At 46.8% G+C, this 20,557-nt stretch overlaps 1 protein-coding gene across 1 annotated transcript in view; it reads right to left on the bottom strand.

Annotated features, from left to right (window-relative positions):
* Positions 1-20,557, bottom strand: part of LOC138287135 (cathepsin 8-like) — a 123,161-nt gene that overhangs the window by 18,183 nt on the left and 84,421 nt on the right. Inside the window, exon 7 of the mRNA XM_069227494.1 lies at positions 12,948-13,109. Coding sequence (XP_069083595.1) covers positions 12,990-13,109 — 120 coding nt within the window. The 3' untranslated portion in view covers positions 12,948-12,989. The remainder of the gene's footprint in view (positions 1-12,947; positions 13,110-20,557) is intronic.

Raw genomic sequence — 20,557 nt, forward strand, 5'->3', positions numbered from 1 at the left:
GGACACCCTTTTGTTTTTGAAGATTTACCCTGGGGGAGGTGGACCAAAGGGCAGGAGGGGGGACCACGCGACTCCCCACAAATACATTGCATTTTGACCCAGGGGGTGATGGTCCCTGGGTGCCACAGGCCCCTCAGCATAATATCAGCTCAGCGCCCCGGGGAGGTGGTGGTCCCCGGGGCAGCAGGAGGTGGCCAGACAGTTCCCCCCGCATGCTAAATGTAAGACCTGGGGAGTCCCTAGGGTGGGAGAGGGCCCACAGGCTCACCTGCATACAAAAATATAAGCCCTGGGAAGGTGGTGGTCCCGGGGCATTGGGAGGGGCCAGGAAGCCCCCCACACTTTAAAAAAAAGTCCTTGGGACTTGTCCCACCTGGGGACATTAGACAAATGAAGCCAAGATGGATAACAACACTTCAATGACTTCTGTTATGAAGTGTTATCAGACAATCAGATCTCTGCACAAGATCAGAAGAGGTCACAAACCTTTCACGTCCCTACACATACAAATGTGGATTTTCTGTAATTTCTCTAAAACTACTGAACAAATTACACCAAAACGAAATAAGTACTCTTTCTGGACCAGGACCTACCTTCCTGCTAATTTTGGTGTAATTCAGTCCCCTAGTTTTTGCGCTATCGCTGTTCAAAATCCCTATAGAAAAATGAATGGGGAAAATGTGTTTTGGGACCCGCTTTTTACTCGCCACCCTCCCCACTACCCCCCCTCCCCCACCAAGACGGATCACCCTAAAAGTTTCCAGGCAACAGCTGATGGGACCGTTGCAATTCCAATGCAGCACAACTTGATAACTGTTAAGTTCTTCAAATGCTACTTTTTCTAAACAACAGTCATATGTATTTTGCTCTTCAAGAACTCTTTGGTAGTACAGCAGGTACTGAGCTCCAAACCTGTTTGAAGCATAACATTCAAAGGCAGGGTCTTCTTGACTGACTAACAAGCAGCTTGTCATTGAAAGGGTCACCCCCCTTTGGTGAGAGCCATTGGCCCCAGTAACCATTTTATGCAGACTAACCACCATGTGGCCACACTAATAACATGATTGGCAGTCACCAATAGCCTTCAGCTGTGAGTTTCAAGTGAAACCGTGAAACCTGTGTCAGAAGCCCCTTCCCCTCCCCCCCAGTGTAGTCTGATCAATTTGGTCCATGGTTGCAGAGTTGAAGATCTTGGAATGGAGTAAAGCTTGAGAACAGGGTCGGTTGGGTACCAAAATACACTCTTTATGGATATTTTGCAAGGCATGGGACTTTGTTTGAAATGCTTGTGGTGATTTCAAGGAAATCAACAGTAAAAACTGGCCCAGCTGGCCATAAAACAGGCTATAAACTGCTAAAATAAAGCCCACACACTGAACTGTCAGACCAATTCATAGGGCTCTGCCTCATTGCCCTGTAGACCATTCCGACCATGCTTGATAACTGTTATTTTCTTTCAAATATTATATTTATCTATGCCCCAGACAGGTATTTTGCTCTTTATGAGATCTCTAGTAGAGCACAGCAGATGATGAGAGTCAAACTTGTTTGCAACACAACATTCAAAGACCAGTGTTGCCTTATTGTCCAACAAACAACATGTTATTGCAAGGGTCACCCCCTTCTGGTGCAAGCCATTGGTCCTAGAAAACATTTTGTGCAAAACCCCCATACAGCCGTGGCTGCAGCCAAAATAGCACTGGTACTCACCAATAGGCTTTAGCTATGAGTTTCATGTGAACATGGATAAAGAAGATTGGAAGAAACAGGGTTATAAGTTGAGGGGGGTGAGAGCCCGACTCAAATAATGAACACTATTCTTGTCAGTGTGATCCACAATAGTCGTAAATAAACCTGTGCTTAACCTTCTGGTAACTTGGCACAAAGTGGCTAGGTCTAATTTAGATGCATCATGGTAATTATTCCAGCACTCTAACAGTAATAAATGAGAAAAACAATACAGACAAAAATCCCAAACCCTTGATTAGAAAACATAGAGTAAATCTCAATAGATAAAATGACACAAAAATGAGAAAAATCCAATAAGTAGAACCGGCATTATGGGTTTTTAAAGTTTTAGGTGACAATAGTGCCAAAAACCTCAAAGCACTATTCGCGGGTATTTGGAAGTGCTGGACCGAGTCAAAGTCACAAGTTCAGGACAACCGTGATGAAGCCTGAGTCTGATGTCACTAGAAACAATGGCAATACGAGTGACAAGACACGTATGCCCACATTTTGCCCAGCTGATTTGAATTTATTACCACAAGCCTTACTCCTGCGCAACTGAAAAGGACATTTTGAAATTAAGAAACACGTTACAGAACCAAAGTGAAAATCTAAACTTAAAGGCGCTTCTCAAATCAAATACAATTTGAAACAGCACTTAAAAAAGTCTCACCTAGTATCCTGAAAGTACAATTTAAACAAAAAATTTAAAACTAGCTTTTGAAATTCTGAAGTGGAAGGCAGGACTAAAGAGCGTACCTCCCATCGTGTAAATACAATTTAAACCAACTAACAAAAATGCCTCAACTTGCATCCTAAAATTACAATTTGTGCAAATATTCAAAGTTGCTTTTACTCTCCCAAATCCGTGTCTAATGTCGGCACTTCAACCAAAGAAAAGAGCCGCCTTCTCCTTATAGACTGCGTATCTACATTAATAATACTGAGCACCCGAATAACCCCAGAGGGAATCTAATCTATAATGACATAGCACCTTGGCTGTTATTAGTAAAGGTCACGAGAAACACGTGCTTTTTGGTAATTCTGTACAGTAAACCATTAAATCCCTAATGTAATTCAAACATATAAATTACAAGTAAATCGCCTCTAGTTTTATACTTTTCAAAATAAACACATTCTACCCACATATTTAGTGACTAGAATGCTCAATACTAGAAGAAAGCCTCGTGGCCACCATCTTGGTAGTATAAGAATCTGATGCCCAATGTGGATTTAAAGAGTATTTGGACTGCCACTCATAGGTGTCATAGGGAGCATGGGTGTTGTTACTATACCATTATGATAGTTCATAATATATGATTATGGATGATATACATGACAGTTTAGGGTGAAATGTACATTTTTTCCTTTATCCCCTTATCTTATTTATTAGATGTCAATGTGAGATACAGACAATTCTGAATGTTCAGTGAGGTGGGAAATACATGCCAGGGAAACTGTGACATGGTACACAGACTTGAGGGTTGGAAGTGGAGATGTGGTAAAGACACCAGAGGGTATAGCCCAAGAACTGACAGTATGCAACAATCACATTTAAGGGAGAGAGAGCAAACTATTGGGGTCCTGGTTAGCAGGATCCCAGTAGACACAGTTAAACACACTGAGAAACAGGCCAACAGTGGGGGTAACCAAGCTAGAAAGAGGCTACTTTCCTACACAATCCCCACCACCTGCCCTCCCACACCCCAAACGAAGGACAATAAGGCTACCTTTGACCAGCTGAGACTTCATTGTCTAAGTGGTGATAAGTGAAGAGTAGCTCTGCAATAGAGTGGTTACTCCCTTTATCATCCACTATATGGTCCCTTCCCTGTGGGGAGGTGAACCACCCTGTTTGATTACTTTTAGCTAAAGAATAGTGAAACTATGAACCATGAGATTCCCTATGTTTAAGGTGTAGAAATTGTTTTAAGGTGGGGCAGGATGACTGTTCCTGGGACCCTATGTTAGGACAGGGTTGCTGTCCTGAGGGTTGTAATGCCAGACAGGGATGCTGTCTTAGCAAGGCTAGAGGAGGTCAAAATGTTTGCCCTGAAGTCTCTAAAGGAGGACAGGGCTGCTGTCCTTCTTGGGGTAGAACAGGACAGAGATGCTGTCCCAAGGGCTCTACATATGGACAGATTTGCTGTCCTATAGGATTAGAGTTAGTGCATGGGTGCTGCACCAAAGTTTCTCTGGGAGGGCTAGAGGCTTGCTCCAAATTTTCTAAGACAGGGCAGGATTGTTTTTTCTTAGGTTTCCTACATAGAGGTACGTTTACCTCTAGGAGTTCAGCTGTGGTAGCTTTTTATTCCCTTGATACAGGCACCACCCTAGGGGTGGTATACCCCTAACAGGAATGATGTCCTTAGTGGCAGGGTTGATATCCTGCATGCCGGTGTTTGTAGGAGTATCCTGGACCATTATTTCAGGCTCCAGGGCTCCTTCGCAACTTTGCGTTTTAATCTCCCTTGAGATTAAAGGAAACAATTCTTGGGGAATATCCAGCATGGATGCATGGGTAGGAAACTCTACTTCAGCCCAACCTGACACCTGTAGGTAGTTTCCTAAGAGACAATTTACAGGTAAGCTAAGTGGCACTACCACCTGCTTAGGGCCAGTAACTCCACCCCAACTAAGCTGCACTACAGCTAAGGGGAGAGACTGAGTGGAGTTGTTAACATCTGTGACTTGGTACTTTTGACCAAGTAGGTGTTGTGCAAGTGACACTACGTTTTCTGTGGCTAAGGTGATACTGGCACCTGTGACCCAATAGGTCTGGGCCTCAGCACCATTTATCTGAATGAGCTGCTTGTACTTACCCATATTAAGGGGACAAGCAGCTTAGGTGGCAAGGCCAGTGCCACCCGGTAAAACAGAATCTGTCTTGGGGGTTTCTACAATTACCCCAGTTTCTATCATGGACCTAAATGTGAACCCAACTATACCTTTGCTTTGACTATTGCCAGTATTCCCACCACTATTACTATTACTACCACTAGGGACACTAGAAGTGGATGTGGAGTTAGTAGTGATGTTTGGTTTAGGGGCTTTACCAGGACAGGATTTGTCCCCTGGCCTATGGCCTTTATTTCTGAACACATAGCACCACTGCCTTTTACTGTGGGCAGAAGAAGAAGAAAATGTTTTATTCCCACCCCCAGAGTAGTTTTGTGGAACTGAAGAGGAGTCTTTACTTTTGTCTTTGTCCCTATCCGTGTCCCGAGGCTTACCACCTTCTTTCTTCTTGTCCTTGTCATCCCCTGTATGAGCTTTTCTGCTCACCCTTGTTCTGATCCATTTGTCTGCTTACTTTCCCAATTCTTGGGGAGAGGTCAGATCTTAGTCTACCATGTACTGCTGCAACAAGTCAGACACACAGTTATTTAAAATATGCTCTCTCAACAACAGATTGTACAAGCCATCATAAACAGACACATTGCTGTCATGTAACCAGCCTTCTAAAGCTTTAACAGGACAGTCCACAAAATCAACATAATCCTGTGAGGCCTCTTTTCTGGTATCCCTGAACTTAATTCTGTATTGTTTAGTGATGAGACCAAAACCTTCCAAAAGAGCTGTTTTTCAAATGCTGTAGTTGTCTGCATCCTCTTCTCTGACAGTGAGAAGTCTATCCCTCCGCTTGTCAAAGAAGGACAACTAAAGAATAGCAGCTCACTGCCTTTGAGGGACCATCTGAACTTCACAGGCCCTCTCAAGTGCAACAAACTACTTATAGATATCATCCCCTACTTTGTATGAGGGTAACATGTTGTGCAAGTTTGTGGAATCAATGTAGTCATCCCTGACTCTATAAAGCCTGAAAATGCTGCTGCTGCCACCATGGGGTACTGACCCCAACCCCTGCCTTTCTTCTCCACTGCCAAGGCCTCCCTATCTAGGGCTAGCTGTTGTTGCCGCAGCCTCAGCCTGACCTCCTCCAGTCTCAGCTTTCTGAGCTCCCTATCTATAGAGTCATCTCCTAGAGTTGCGCTGAGGGATCCCTCAGACCCTAGCTACCTGTCCTCTGGGTGTAAAGGGAGACCTACCTGAGTGACTTCCCCTCCCAGTACCAGCTACACCAGTCGGTCTAATAGGTACCAGATCCTTGGAAGAACCCTCCCCTGACCCTGGAAGATTATTCCCCGAGTCAATGGGTGCAGAATCTTCCTCCTCCTCCTCCTGGCTACCATCATGCTCCTGGTCATCCTGAAGAAGGAGGCTCAAAAGTAAATTTCGATTCTTCCCACATCTAATTTCCTGTCTGAACAAAGCCTCTTCAGTTCCTTGAAGGTCATTCCCTCATATGGAGTGCCCATGACCTCAGAGCTAGGTCCAGTAGTAGACATGGTGTGTGTTTGGGTGGTGTAGGGTTACCTAAGCTACCTAACCTCTAGTCTCTAGGAAAGGAAGGTAACAGACTGGATCCCTGTACTAGGTATATTGTATATCTCTAGGCGTAGAGTGGTTTTTCCTGTGGAAAGCACCAGGTGACAGGGTGATAAGGCAATTGCAAGTACTTATCCCACCGCTCCCACCAATGTAGGAGGCTGGCCTGGTTTGTAGTGGGTACCTATGGTACATACACCTTACACCAGGTCCAGTTATCCCTTATTAGTGAAATGTAGGCACTGTCTAGAAGCCAGGCTCTCTAGAGGTAGCTGTAGCTGAGCAACCAAAGCTCATCTAGGAGGCATGCAAAGCTCATGTAATACCACTGTAGTCACACAGTACTCACACATATGAAAGAAAACACTCAGTGTTACAAAAATAAAGGTACTTTATTTTGGTGGCACAAATGCCAAAAATACCATAGAGACTATACTCCCTTAGGAGGTAAGTAATACACAATTTATATACACTAGTATGCAGAAATATAAACAGCATAAAAACAGTTAGAAAACAGTGCAATTAGTGAAAATCACAATAGTTAGAAATGGGGCTGGGGGAACACAAACCATATACTAAGAAAGTGGAATGCAAATGTCAGTTTCCCACCTAGGTAAGTGTAGTGTGTAGAGGGTCGCTGGGAGTGCTAGAAAACACCAAAGATAAGTACTAGAACCCACCCCAGTGCCCAGAAAAGCAGGAGGAAAACACAGTAACTTTCCCAGAACACACACAGAAACGAGAATGAAGATTATGCAAGAACCAGAAGAGACTGCAAGACACCACCAGTGGATTCCTGGACATGAGGATCTGTGGAAGAAGGGGACCAAGTCCAAGAAGCACAGAAGAGTCCAGGGAGAACAGGAGCCCCTGCTAACCCAGATGAAGGTGCAAAAGAAGAACCACCAGTGAACAAGAACAGTCAGTATTGCATCCAAGAAGACAGAGTCGGGTTCCTGGTTGGTGCAAGTGATGCCCCATGCCGGATGGAAGATTGAAGTCTAGTTTGCATCGCTGGAGTCCACCAACAATCCTTGGCACACACAAAGCTCGCGGTCAGAGGAAAATGGTGCTGCCCGGGATGAGGAGGGACCTGGTGGACTCTACCCAGGAGTAGGCACACAGCACGGGACAAAGGAGGTGCAAAAGGAGGCCCACACAGCACTACGACAGGAAGATGTGCATTGCAGGATAGAGTGCTGTGGGTTGGAGCTGCAAGATGCACGAAGAACTTTTGTAGATCGATGCCAACAAGCCTTGACAACTGCAAACCACGCTGTGCACGGGGTACTGTCTTGATTGGGGAGGCAAGCTCTTACCTCCACCAAAGTTGAACAGTAGGACATCAGTACCATTGGGACCACTTCAGTCCACCACCTGTGATGCAAGATCCATGCAGCTCAGCAGGGGAGGGGATCCACGCAGCCGGCCATCGTTGCAGTAGGTGCCTGCTGAAGCAGGGGAGTGACTCCTTCACCCCAAGGGAGATTCCTTTGCTCTTCTGGTGCAGGCTGAAGATGGGCTGTCCTCAGAGGATGCACGGCCGGGAAACAGTTGCAGTTGCTGGCAGGAGCTGAAGATACAATGTTGCAGAAGGCGTCTTGCTTCTTTGTTGCAGTTTGTAGACTTCCTTGAGGGTCCAGATGCAGTTTCTTCATTGAGAAGTTGAAGTGGAGGATGCAAAGGATTCCTGCTGGAGTCTTGCTATCCGAATCTGAAGAACCACCCAAAGGAGAGAGCCTAAATAGCCCTGAAAAGGGGATAGGTCACCTAACCAGGTAAGCACCTATCGGGAGGGCTCTGATGTCACCTACTGGCACTGGCCACTCAGATGCTCCCAGAATTCCCTGCTATAGGGTTGACTTATAAGTGACCTGGTGCAGTGGAAAATGGCAGTGAAAGGGTGTATGCACCCTTTCACGCAGGCTGCAATGGCAGTCCTGCAGAAGCCTTTGCATGGGCTCCCTATGGATGGCAAAATATATGCTGCAGCTCATAGGGATCCCCTCAAGCCCCAATGCCCTGGGTACCTAGGTACCATATACTAGGGACTTAAATGGGGGCACCAGTATGCCAGTGAAATACTGAGTTAACAGTATGCAACAACCAAATTTAAGGGAGAGAGAGCATAACTTATCAGGTCCTGGTTAGCAGGATCCCAGTAGACACAGCCAGACACAGTGACAAACAGGCCAACAGTGGGGGTAACCAAGCTAGAAAGAGGCTTCTTTCCTACAAGTTGTGGGAGGTCTACAGTCTGAACATCACTGACGATGAGGATGGGATACTTGAATTTATCCGAAATCCCCCAACCCCTACTATTGGAGATGAGGGACAAGAAACTTTTGAGGCTGACATATCAGACTCTGAGATTGTGGAGGCCCTGACCCATTTCAAGGGGAGGAGGGCACCGAGACCCAAAGGTGTCCTTCCCGAGTACTTTAAATGTCTTAGAAGGCAGGTTGTGCCGCACCTTGGGGAGTTGTTTCATAGTGCAAGGAGGTAAGGGATACTGCTCGAAGACCTGCGATGGGCCCTGGTTGTCTCATATAAAAGGAAGGGAAACCACAGGAGGAGGGTGCATCCTACCGCCACATTTAATTATTTAATGTGGAGGTAAAGGTGCTGGTCCTTGCAACTCGCATGTTACACATTGTGGAGTCTCTATTGGGCGCTGACCAATCGGGCTTTATCCCACAGAGAGCGACATGTCATAATCTCAGGTGCTTGTCTGGCTGCTTGGCATGCAGTGGGAGGACTGGGGAACTGGAGATACTCTTATTTTTGAACGCTGAAAAGGTAATTGACACTCTGGAATGGACATACTTGTGGGCGTTCCTGAGGAAGATGGGTTCGCCTGGTCTTTCATGGGGTGAGTCCAACTGCTATATCAAATCCCTGTGGCCCGGGTGCGAGTGAATGGTGCACTGTCCCTGCTGCTGTTTGATGTAGCACTTGAGCCACTCGCGAACTGTATACGTAGTGATGCCCAAATTCAGGTCCGAAGTGGGACACAAACTGGGAAGACGTGATACCCATATACGCAGATGACATCCTGATATACCTGGCGGACCGTGACCAGTCTCTCCCATGCATCTTAGAGATTTTGCCTGTCTTTTCACATCAATTGGAACAAATCAGTGGCCTATCCTCCCACAGACTGGTACCCCCCCACCACCCCAAGGACCCTTCTGGTCCACTGGGATCCCTATGGATTTAAATAAATGGGCATATATGTTAAAACTGACAGGTAGCTGTTCCTCCATGAGAACCTAGGGAGGAATTTGGAGGTATGTAAGAGGGATACAGGTCCCTGGTGATCCCTTCCATTGCCATTACTTACATAAAATGATATATCTACCAACATTCCTTTATGTCCTCCAAAACACACCATACGCTATGCCGGGCAAGTTTCTTCAACAGATGGGTGAGGCAAGCGAACACTGCTCTGGGATGGGGGAGCATGGATGGGGGGCTGAATTGCCCTGACAACAGTGACAAGAAAGTAGTGAGACAGAGGCATCGCTCATGTCTAACCTGAAACTGTACTACTGGGCGGCTCATTTGGTGGCCACAAACAACTAGGTCTTTTCTGATCAAAGGGAGCCCTCCCTACTGGTGGACAGCAGGGCCCTGGAACCACAGGTTACTTGTGCCACCTCTACGTGGGAAGGTGAACACAATTGCTTTCACCACCAACAGCCATGATGGTAGATATCTGGAGGAAGGGAGAGCGTTCCATGGGCTGGTAGGGGAAACTTACAATGGCAACACCTCTGTGGGTGACGAAGGCCCTAAAGGAGCATAGGGAGATTAAGGGGCATAAACCATTGGACGTGCTGGGTAGTTCTGTAGTGGATGATGTCTGGAAAGAATGGAGGATGATTCCCTTCCCAGAGTTGCCAGCACACTATAAGATGTCAGGCACCAAATACCTTAGATACCTGCAGATGTGACACATCCTTATGAATTATGAAGCTCACCCTGTGGATCTGTGGAAACCAGTTCGGGGATACTGGGAGTGAGTTGGCACGCAACTATCTGAGGTGACAGAGGTGCAGATACACATGCCTCAATTGATTGCCCAGGGCATCTGGGGGGACAAACCCGGGAGAGATACCTGCTGCTGTTGTACAATGTAGCCCTAGCAGTGGTACAGCAGGATACTGTAGGACAATGGTGGAGCCTCACCAGACCTATAGTGTGGGAATAGGAAATTAATCTTTGCTGGTGTATGAGAGCAGAGGAATTGGTATACGAAGCCTGAAGTTGTCCTAGCAAGCTTGAGAAAATATGGAACCCCTGGTTAACATGCAAGTTAGGTTGTAAGGAGGAAATTTTTAAGGCTCACAAACGTGCAAGAGGGAGGGAGTCCAACTGTGGTGAATGAAGGGGTCGAGGCCTTGGAGGATGAGGCCCTGCCAGAAGACCCGAGACGCCACCTGGGCTAGTGCTATAGACATCCACTAGTGTTCTGCCCCACTGTCGGAATCAGAGCAGGGGTGTAGTTCTTTGTGGCCTATGCAGCTGCAAAATGATTGGCATTGTCTGCCAGGACATTGTCAAGATGGTGAGAGGTGTTTTTTTTGTTTGTCTGGAACTGTCAAGGATAGTTCTGTCCTATAATAGCGGTGAGAAGCATCACTGTCTTCAGTAGTGTGATCAGAACGTATTGTATCCTATTTGTTGAAATAGCCAATAAAATGATTTATAACAAAAAGAAACAGTGACATGGTATTATGATGACATTTGATACAGGGTGTTGCAGGACACTGTAGGAAAATTAATTACTGTTTTTAATTATGTTGTATATACACATTGCTGTTTGTATTTTATGGTGTTGAGTTTTGTATAGGTATTAATGTTATCTACAACATGTATGTATTTAAATATTTATGTTTGGGATATCTGTTTTATGTATTGTATTTACATTCCCCAAGAAGTTCGTCTTTGAATGAAACGTTTTGGCTGTGGCTGTTATTATTTTTATGAAAAAGAAAAGATTGTGAAGTTGAATAAAGAAGACTTAAGAATTTCAGACAGCTTACTTGGACTTTAAGCTTTATTACTGGTTTTGGGGTGCACCACCAGTCTATGTTAAGAGTTTACCTTCTCTGAGTACTAGTCCATGCAAGGAGCCCCAGCTGGAGCTTTGCATTCAGAGGGACCGAAAGTAGGTTGTTGTTGGTGGTATGAGGCCCTGCACCCAACTTCACACTGCTCACAGCCTAAAGCAATGCCTGTCAGGTAGTTGGAAAACTGCAGGGGTGTGGATGCAGGTCATATTTGGAGATGCGCACCAGCAGGGGGGTGGCCACCTGTGGGGGTTGGGGGCAGGGCCCTGGCCACAAGCCTGATAGTTGGCTGCAGGTTGCCCAAGGTGGGTGGGCAAATACTCAACTTTGAATATGATCAAAAGCCACATAAAATCACTCAAAAAACATCATGGTTAAAGTGACACTACTCCTATTATACGTTAAAGAAATCTTAGCATATGTTAAAACATAACATAAATTCACTGAAAAAATAAAAGGTTTAAAGTGAGATTATAATTATGGGCCTGATTTAGAGTTTAGCGGAGAGGGTAACTCCCGCCTGGTGTATTATGATCCTATTATGGGCACCGGAGATCGTAATACGGTGGACGGGATATCTGCCACATTTGTGATGGGGTAACCATTCCGCCAAACTCTGAATCAGGCCCTATGTGTTCAAATGAGAAAAGAACTAATGTTTAAAATCCAAAATACACTGATATTTGGAAGCCATAATTTAGTGAAATAACCATAATTTGTGCCACATCATGCAGTGCATACTACCTTACATATTCTGTCATTCATGACATTTTAAACAACATAACTGATGTCTTTGACGAGGACATCTCAAATATCATCGTTCCTGACATCACTGATGAAATCTCAAATGAACATCATCCTTGATACAGCTATTCACATTACTCAATAAACCTTTACATGATTTTTAAAAAGCAAGTTGGTAGTAAAGGTCCTATAGATATATACAGTGAGATTTAAAGTTGTGATCGCATTAAGGTAAAGAGTACTAATTCTTCTTTTGGAGGATGTCCAAGGTTTAAAAAGTCTAAGGGGCATTTTTTTGTTAATGAGTGAATACTAGGAAAAAGAGGTTAACATCCAAAAAATGTGGGAAACGTGACAGGTATGCTATACGTCCAGCATGTGGTCAAAAGTTATGTCCATTATGACTTGATTGATGATAGAATATTGGATACAGGTGCAGCTTGTTGAATCACTTCAAGTCCATAAACCCTATACAACACTGTCACAATTGCTAGATAATCCTATCAGTGATGTCATTTGAAATGTCAACATTGATGTCATTTAATATGTCACGAGTGATGTAATTTGTAAGGTCATAAGCAGTGCAAGAATGTTATAGTCATCTTATTTTGATGTGTGTGTGTTTATATATATTGCGTATGCATGAGAATAGAAATAGAAATGTTAATGTAGTACAAAACGCATGATTTAGTAAAATGATGTTAAGGGCCAATGAAAATGTATGAAAAAGATGCTTAAGTCAATGTTTTTGAAGAGTGATCTTTGAATAATATGTTTTGGAAAATAATGTTATGACATGGATCCACGTTGCATATGGACATGGACTTGACAGATTCACTGCTAAATACCTTGCTTGAAGTGTTCCTAAACGTATGCCATGGATTGTCCCATCTTTTAATGTTAAAAGGCTCACTGGTAACAATAACTGCGAAACTACTGAAAGGACACATACATTTTTAGCAAAAACTAGTATGCTTTGTATCAAATGGTCACGTGATGCATAAATATTACCTTCCCCGTCGTACAACTGAAAATCTTCAGACACGGCAAATCCTACAGCAACTGGTCCCTCGAGGGCCACTGCGGCAGCATGGTGGATTCGTCTGGCAGGACGTAAAATTTGGATATAACCATGTCTATGGTTTCTTCGCTTTCGTAGGCACACTTATTAGCCTGCCAGAAGGAATAAAAAAGTACCTTAGATGAGCAATAACCATTTAATTTTCTGTCATGGACAGTGAAACTTAGGCTGAGATTTACTAGAAAATGGCAGAGAATGGTGCTACGCCAAATTTGGCAGTGCCGGCCTCGGTCATTTTCAAAATGCAGGGATGCACCGTATTTAATAGAATATGGGGCACCCCTGTGTTTCCCCCTGTACCGGTGCTAAATTTGCTGCCAAGCGCCAAAGCAGCCACCCTTGCACCATGGTGCAAGGATGGCTGCATTGAGGGGGGGATTGTTTTTGTTCAGGAAAGGACACCTAGCGACACATAGAAAAAGCAAAAAACGAGGAGAAATGAAAACATATCTCCTCATTGTGCCAGTGTAAGGCCACTCCGGGGGTGGGGTTAGATTGTGGCACTGCATCAGGTTTACAAAATATCGTAAATCTGAGGCAGCATCAAATTGCAATGGGTGCTGCTGTGGCCCGCCCACAGCAACACCCATTGCACGCCTCTTCCATGCAAAGTGCTGCATGTGAAGGGGTCGTATTTACAGGGTGACGTTAAGTCACAAAAAGTGGCTTAACGGCACCTTGTAAATTTGGCGCGGGGCATTGTGCCACTGGAGCGTCACAAAAAGTGACGCTTCGGAGGCGAAAGGGCCTTGTAAATCTGCCCCTTAATCTTTCTGCTGCCTCGTCTTTTATGAGATTCTCCAATCACAGTGAAAAACAGGCAACGCACAAGAGCATCTGAGAATCCATTGCTACTTGCCATATTACATTATTCCTGACAAACTATCTACTCATACATATGCACCTTATATTTTGCCACTTGAAAATATAGCCATTGGTAGAACTGACAGCCTTAGGGTGGTCATGCCCCAACTTTATGCCTGCCACTTTGACTTGGCATTTAAAAGTACTTGCCAAGCCCTAAACTCCCCTTTTTACTAAATATAAGTCACCCCTAAGGTAGGCCCTAGGCAACCCATATGGCAGGGTGCTATGTAGGTAAAATGCAGGACATATACACATGTCCTGATAGTGGAAAACTCCCAAATTCATTTTCCACTACTGTGAGGATAGCATTGGGACAACCTTCATATACTGTTTGAGTGGTAGATTCTGATCAGAAAGGGGTAACCAGGTCATATTTAGTATGGCCAGAATGATAATAGAAAATCCTGCCTATTGGTGAGCATGGATTGTATATTACTTGTAGGAAAATACCACTGTTGGCATGGGTACTCCCTAACTTTTTGCCTTTTGTTGATGCTAGTTATGATTGGAAGTATGCTGGGACCCTGCTAACCAGGCCCCAGCACCAGTGTTCTTTCCCTAAAACTGTACCTTCGTCTCCACAATTGGCACAGCCCAGGTACACAGATAAGTCCCTTGTAAATGGTACCTCTGGTACCAGGGGCCCTGTGGCCAGGGAAGGTCTCTAAGGGCTGCAGCATGTATTATGCCACCCTCGGGACCCCTCACTCAGCACATGTACACTGCCTCACAGCTTGTGTGTACTGGTGGGGAGAAAAAGACTAAGTCGACATGGCACTCCCCTCAGGGTGCCATGCCCACAACCCACTACCTGTGCATAGGTAAGTCACCCCTCTATCAGGCCTTACAGCCCTAAGACAGGGTGCACTATACCACAGGTGAGGGCATAGCTGCAGGGTAGCCATAAAGAGTATATGGTCTGGGAGTTTGTCAAACATGAACTCCACAGTTCCATAATGGCTACACCGAATACTGGGAAGTTTGGTATCAAACTTCTCAGCACAATAAATCCATACTGATGCCAGTGTGTGATTTATTGAGAAATGCACACAGAGGGCATCTTAGAGATGTCCCCTGCATGCCAGCCCAACTGCTGGTGCTAGGCTGACCAGTTTCTGCCAGCCTGCCACATCCAGATGGGTTTCTGGCCACATGGGTGAGTGCTTTTGTGCACTCTGTGACCGGGAACAAAGCCTGTCCTGGGTGGAGGTGGCTCACACCTCCCCCTGAAGGAACTATAACACCTGGCGGTGAGCCTCAAAGGCTCAAGCCTGGTGTTGGACTTTTGCTTATGCAGGGTCATCCCCAGTCTTTTTCGCCTCCTGCCTCCTATGTTTTTCTGACATGTTGCTGTTGGCTTTTCAACTCTGAGCACTTTACCACTGCTAACCAGTGCTAAAGTGCATATGCTCTCCTGTTTAAATTGTATGTAAGTGGTTTATCCATGATTGGCATATTTGATTTACTAGTAAGTCCCTAGTAAGGTGCACTAGAGGTGCCAGGGCCTGTAAATCAAATGCTACTAGTGGGCCTGCAGCACTGGTTGTGCCACCCACATAAGTAGCTCTGTAATCATGTCTCAGACCTGCCACTGCAGTGTCTGTGTGTGTATTTTTACACTGTAAATTCGACTTGGCAAGTGTACCCACTTGCCAGGCCTAAACCTTCCCTTTTCTTACATGTAAGGCACCCCTAAGGTAGGCCCTAGGTAGCCCCAAGGGCAGGGTGCAGTGTATGGATAAGGTAGGACATATAGTAATGTGGTTTATATGTCCTGACAGTGAAATACTGCCAATTTCGTTTTCACTGTTGCAAGGTCTGTCTCTCTCTCATAGGATAATATGGGGGCTACCTTTAAATATGATTAAAGTGTAGATTCCCCTAGAGAGTAGATGGACATGTGGAGTTTGGGATCCCTGAACTCACAATTTAAAAATACATCTTTTAGTAAAGTTGATTTTGAGATTGTGAGTTTGGAAATGCCACTTTTAGAAAGTGAGCATTTTTCTTGCTTAAACCATTCTGTGACTCTGCCTTGTTTGTGGATTCCCTGTCTGGGTCAGTTTGACAGTTGGGTTGTTTTTCACCTCACACCAGACAGTGACACAAAGGGAGCTGGGGTGTAATCTGCATTTCCTGATTAGCCATCTCTGCTAGGAGGGAGGGGTGGAGTGGTCACTCTCATCTGAAAGGACTGTGCCTGCCTCTGACAATGCTGTCTCCAGCCCCCTGGTGTGTGTCTGAGGCCTTGCCTGGGCAAGGCAGGATTTCACAAGAAGGTGTGAGTCCCCTTTGAAGAAAGGTGACTTCAAAGACTAAAATGGGTATAAGAATGGCACCCAAACTTACAAACTTCAGAAACACTTCTGGAATCAAGGGGAACCTCTGCCTGGAGAAGAGCTGATCGCTGAGGAACAAGTGCTGCCCTGCCTGTGACTGTGCTTTGTGGAGCTTTCCTGCAGTGCTGCTTCTGCCAGAGTAAGAGGGCAAAGACTGGACTTTGTGTGCCTTCCATCTTGAAGAAGAAATCTCCAAGGGCTTGATGTAGAGCTTGCCTCCTGTTGTTGAAGTCTCAGGGATAGCAAAGACTTCTTCCTGCCAGCACCTGGAGTCTCTGGAGAGACCCCTACTCTGCTCTGTGGTGCCCTTCCAGTTCCTGGGACCCTGAAAGGAGAGGCTGGCAGCCTAAGGACAAAAATACACGCACCGCGCACCGTGCGGAGAAAAGATCGACGCGAATCCGATCGCGGCTGAGAAAACGACGCGACGCCGGCTCCGCAGCTGAGAAACGACGCCGCAGGAAACGCGACCGGAGAATCGACGCCCGGAGCAGGAGAAACGACGCGCAGCATCGCTGACGAAGGCTGAGAGATCGCAACCAGTGCCGCGGGACTTTCGGACCGTCGCGTGGCTGGCTTTTTCGACGTGCCTCGCCGTGCCGAGCTGTTTTCAACGCATATACCCGTGCAGGGTTATTTTCGACGCACACCGCCCGTGCGGGGTTATTTTTGCCGCAAATCAGGTACATTTTCACGCTAGCAGCGCTAGTGTGTTGTTACAACTACCTAAAGACTCTTTTTATTTTAAACCTTTTAAAAATCATAACTTGACTTGTGTATGTTGGATTTTTGTCGTTTTGGTCTTGTTTTGTCTAGATAAATATTTCCTATTTTTCTAAACTGGTGTTGTGTCATTTTGTAGTGTTTTCATTAAGTTACTGTGTGTGTTGGTACAAATACTTTACGCCCAGCACTCTGAGGTTAAGCCTACTGCTCTGCCAAGCTACCAAGGGGGTAAGCAGGGGTTAGCTGAGGGTGATTCTCTTTTATCCTAACTAGAGTGAGGGTCCTTGCTTGAACAGGGGGTAACCTGACTGTCAACCAAAGACCCCATTTCTAACATTGGTGACCAGCGGTCGGGATTGGACTTGTATTTGTACTTGACATACAGTAATTGAGTGTACACTACTGTTTTGATCTCAGACCACTACGTGACCACATACTACTTGTTTGGTGATCTTTTGATTTTTCTCTTAAGGACTCTTTTTATTCTACTTCCATGATTTTGCTGATCCCTTGACTGATTCTTTTTACTTCATTGGGAATTTTTTTTTTTTCCGCCTTTGGAACTTTGCACTTGTGACCATCATGTCTCAATCTGGAGATGCAACAGCTGGAGCTGTGTTTGAAATGGAGAAACTGAAGGAGTACTCAGTTGCTCAATTGAAACAGTTCCTTAAAGATCTTGACTGTCCCACTGAGAGCTCCACCAGGGAGGGGGAGCTGCAACAGGCACAGAGGGCCTGGGTGACAATCAAGAAGGCTGGAGGGCACACAGAGGAGGAGAATGTGGGTGGGGAAGTGCAGAGAATACACAGTGGTGTAGTGGAGGTACCTGTTACGCCTGGGGGGAGGGTCTCCAGGAGGGGTAGCAGGGTGTCGTCCAAGGGTCTGACTCCTGAAGAGTTACAGGACAGACAGGCAGAGAGGGCTCGCCGGTTCAAGGAGTTGAGGATGCAAAGGGAGAAGGATTTGGAAGAAAGGAGGAGGGACTTAGAGATTAAAAAAATGATTTATGCTTACGAGCTTAAATTGAAAGAGCTGGAAGTCATGAGGGCTGAGTCCAGCTGGAATGGTGGCAGCAACAATTGTATATCCAGTGATGCTGCAGAAGTGCACATGCCCAGAGAGGTGGTGCCCTACTTGAAGGAGGGAGTTAACACACGCCAGGAGGGTCAGGGGTATGAGGTAGCTCCAGTGATGCACAGGGTCCCTGAGGTGGATTGGGGAACTGGCATGGGGAGTCATATTCCTACTGGTGGGAGGGACACTCTACTGACTCTAGGTGAGAGTGACAGGGAGAGGGGTTCCCCCCAGGTAGAAGTCCTGGTTATGGAGTGTGAAAACATCCCAGAAGAGTGTGGGTTGAGTGTCAGGGACAGTCAGGTACTGTCTCACCAGTCTCAGGAGGGTGATGTGGGGTGCTTTTTCAAAGCAGAGTCACTGGATGGTTGGGTGAAGGGTACTTTGGTTAATTCATGTGAGGGGCTGAGTGATGTAATTGCTGGAGAGCATATGTCTAGTCCTTATTTTCCAGAGCTATGCCAACACCAGGTGGAGTGTGAGTTCTCTGACCCCAGGGAGCTTACAATGGAGGCAGACTTCTGGGTGAGTACCAGAGAGTCTGAAGAGGCATTTGGGGGTGCTCCTGAGAGGAGTGGTCTAGGTAGTTCCCAACCAGGTGAGGTAGGGAAGGATTGTAGTGTCCCAGGTAGGTCCCAGTGTAGTGGGATGGGTGAGGGACCCCATGTCCAGTCTCAGAGGAGAGGGAATGGGGATGGGTTGAGGCCCAAGGTGCCCGAGATCCGGTCCCAGGTCCTGGAGGGTTCCCTGCGGGAACACCAGGAGGGGAGCCTAGCCTGTACCATAGGGCCATCTGTTGAGGGAGACCCCACAGTGTCAGGAGAACTTGGGGGGGCCGCTGTAGCCAGCGTCCCACCAGTTCTGGTGTCTGGCAGTACCACTCCTAGTGAGGGGGTGCAGAAGTCCAGACAGAGGGTTGAGAGGGGGTTGCGGACCCCAGTGGAGAACCTGGAGGGTCAGGGGTCAGCTCTGAGAGCAGAGCCCCCCATGAATGACCTTGGTGAGACCATTTCTGGGTTGGGGGGAATCCAGACTCTGTCAGATGGGCAGAGGTCAGGGGACCTGCGCCAGCCAGACTCTTGTGTGGCCCTTCGGGACAGTGTGTCCCTTGAGGGGGGTAAGTGTGCCCCCCTGGAAGTCCTGGTGTGCCAGGCAATGGTTCAACCGCAGGGTGGTGACCCTGGGTTGAATGATCAGGTTCAGGGGGTAAACTCTGACCTGATGGGGGGTAAGTGTGCTCCCAAGGAAGTCCTGGTGTGCCAGGCAGTGGTTCAACCGCAGGGTGGTGACCCTGGGTTGGATGACCAGGTTCAGAGGGTAAACTCTGACCTGGTAGGGGGTAGGTATGCCCCCCAGGAAGTCCTGGTTTGCCAGGCAGTGATCCAGTCTGTGGGTACAGACCCTGGATTGGGAGGCCAGGTTAAGGGTGTCCCCCCTGACCTGGAGGAAGGGGCTACTGCTAACAGTGCCCCTACCATGTTGTCTTCTGGGGGGGTCACTCCTAGTTGGGTGGTTCAGGACCCCAGAAGAGAGGGCAGGGGGAGGGAAGCCTCACCCCTGGCCCTGGTCCAACCTGAAGGTACAGACCCCAGGTTGGAGGCTCAGTTGCAGGTTAACATCCCTGCACTGATGGAAGAATTGTGCAGGACTGCTTCTACAAGCACCCTGACAGTTTTTGACTCTGGGGGTGCCGCTTCTGCAGGGAGGGTACAGAGCCCCAGAGGGGAGGACCAGGGTCAGGTTAACATCCCTGACCTGGTGGAAGAGAGAGTGGTCAAAGGGTGCCAGGCACCTGGGGCTACCACCCCCCACTCTCCACAGTCACAGTGGTTAGAGAGGCCTGAGGTCGGGCTCTCATCCCTGACAGTTGTCTGGGGCCACTGTGGCTTGCTGTCCTGGTGGACAGAGTTGCCCCTGGGGGGGGGAGGACGAGAGTCACACCCCGGGGGTGGAGTGGGCAACACCACTGTGTTGGCCCTGGTGGTACTATCTGCCCATTGCAATACATCTGTGAGCAAAGTAAAGTTAGGTGTTGCACAGATGGTGTCTGTAGATGTGGAGAAGGGTTCCCCATGGGTTAGCTTAGTGGGCCCTGAGAGTATGGACAGAGGGATCCAACTGGAGTCAGGAAGGCGTAGAACTGGAACATGCCCCTGCTGTTGTGGGCCTGGGTCCCTGTTCTATCGCCCCAATCAGGGAAGTACATCAAGGTATTGATTGTTCTCCCCTGGCTTTAGGCTGGTAGGGGGTCGTGTTGGACTTTTGCTTATGCAGGGTCATCCCCAGTCTTTTTCGCCTCCTGCCTCCTATGTTTTTCTGACATGTTGCTGTTGGCTTTTCAACTCTGAGCACTTTACCACTGCTAACCAGTGCTAAAGTGCATATGCTCTCCTGTTTAAATTGTATGTAAGTGGTTTATCCATGATTGGCATATTTGATTTACTAGTAAGTCCCTAGTAAGGTGCACTAGAGGTGCCAGGGCCTGTAAATCAAATGCTACTAGTGGGCCTGCAGCACTGGTTGTGCCACCC

Source organism: Pleurodeles waltl, chromosome 4_1 (genome assembly GCF_031143425.1).
Source record: "Pleurodeles waltl isolate 20211129_DDA chromosome 4_1, aPleWal1.hap1.20221129, whole genome shotgun sequence".
NCBI lineage: Eukaryota > Metazoa > Chordata > Amphibia > Caudata > Salamandridae > Pleurodeles > Pleurodeles waltl.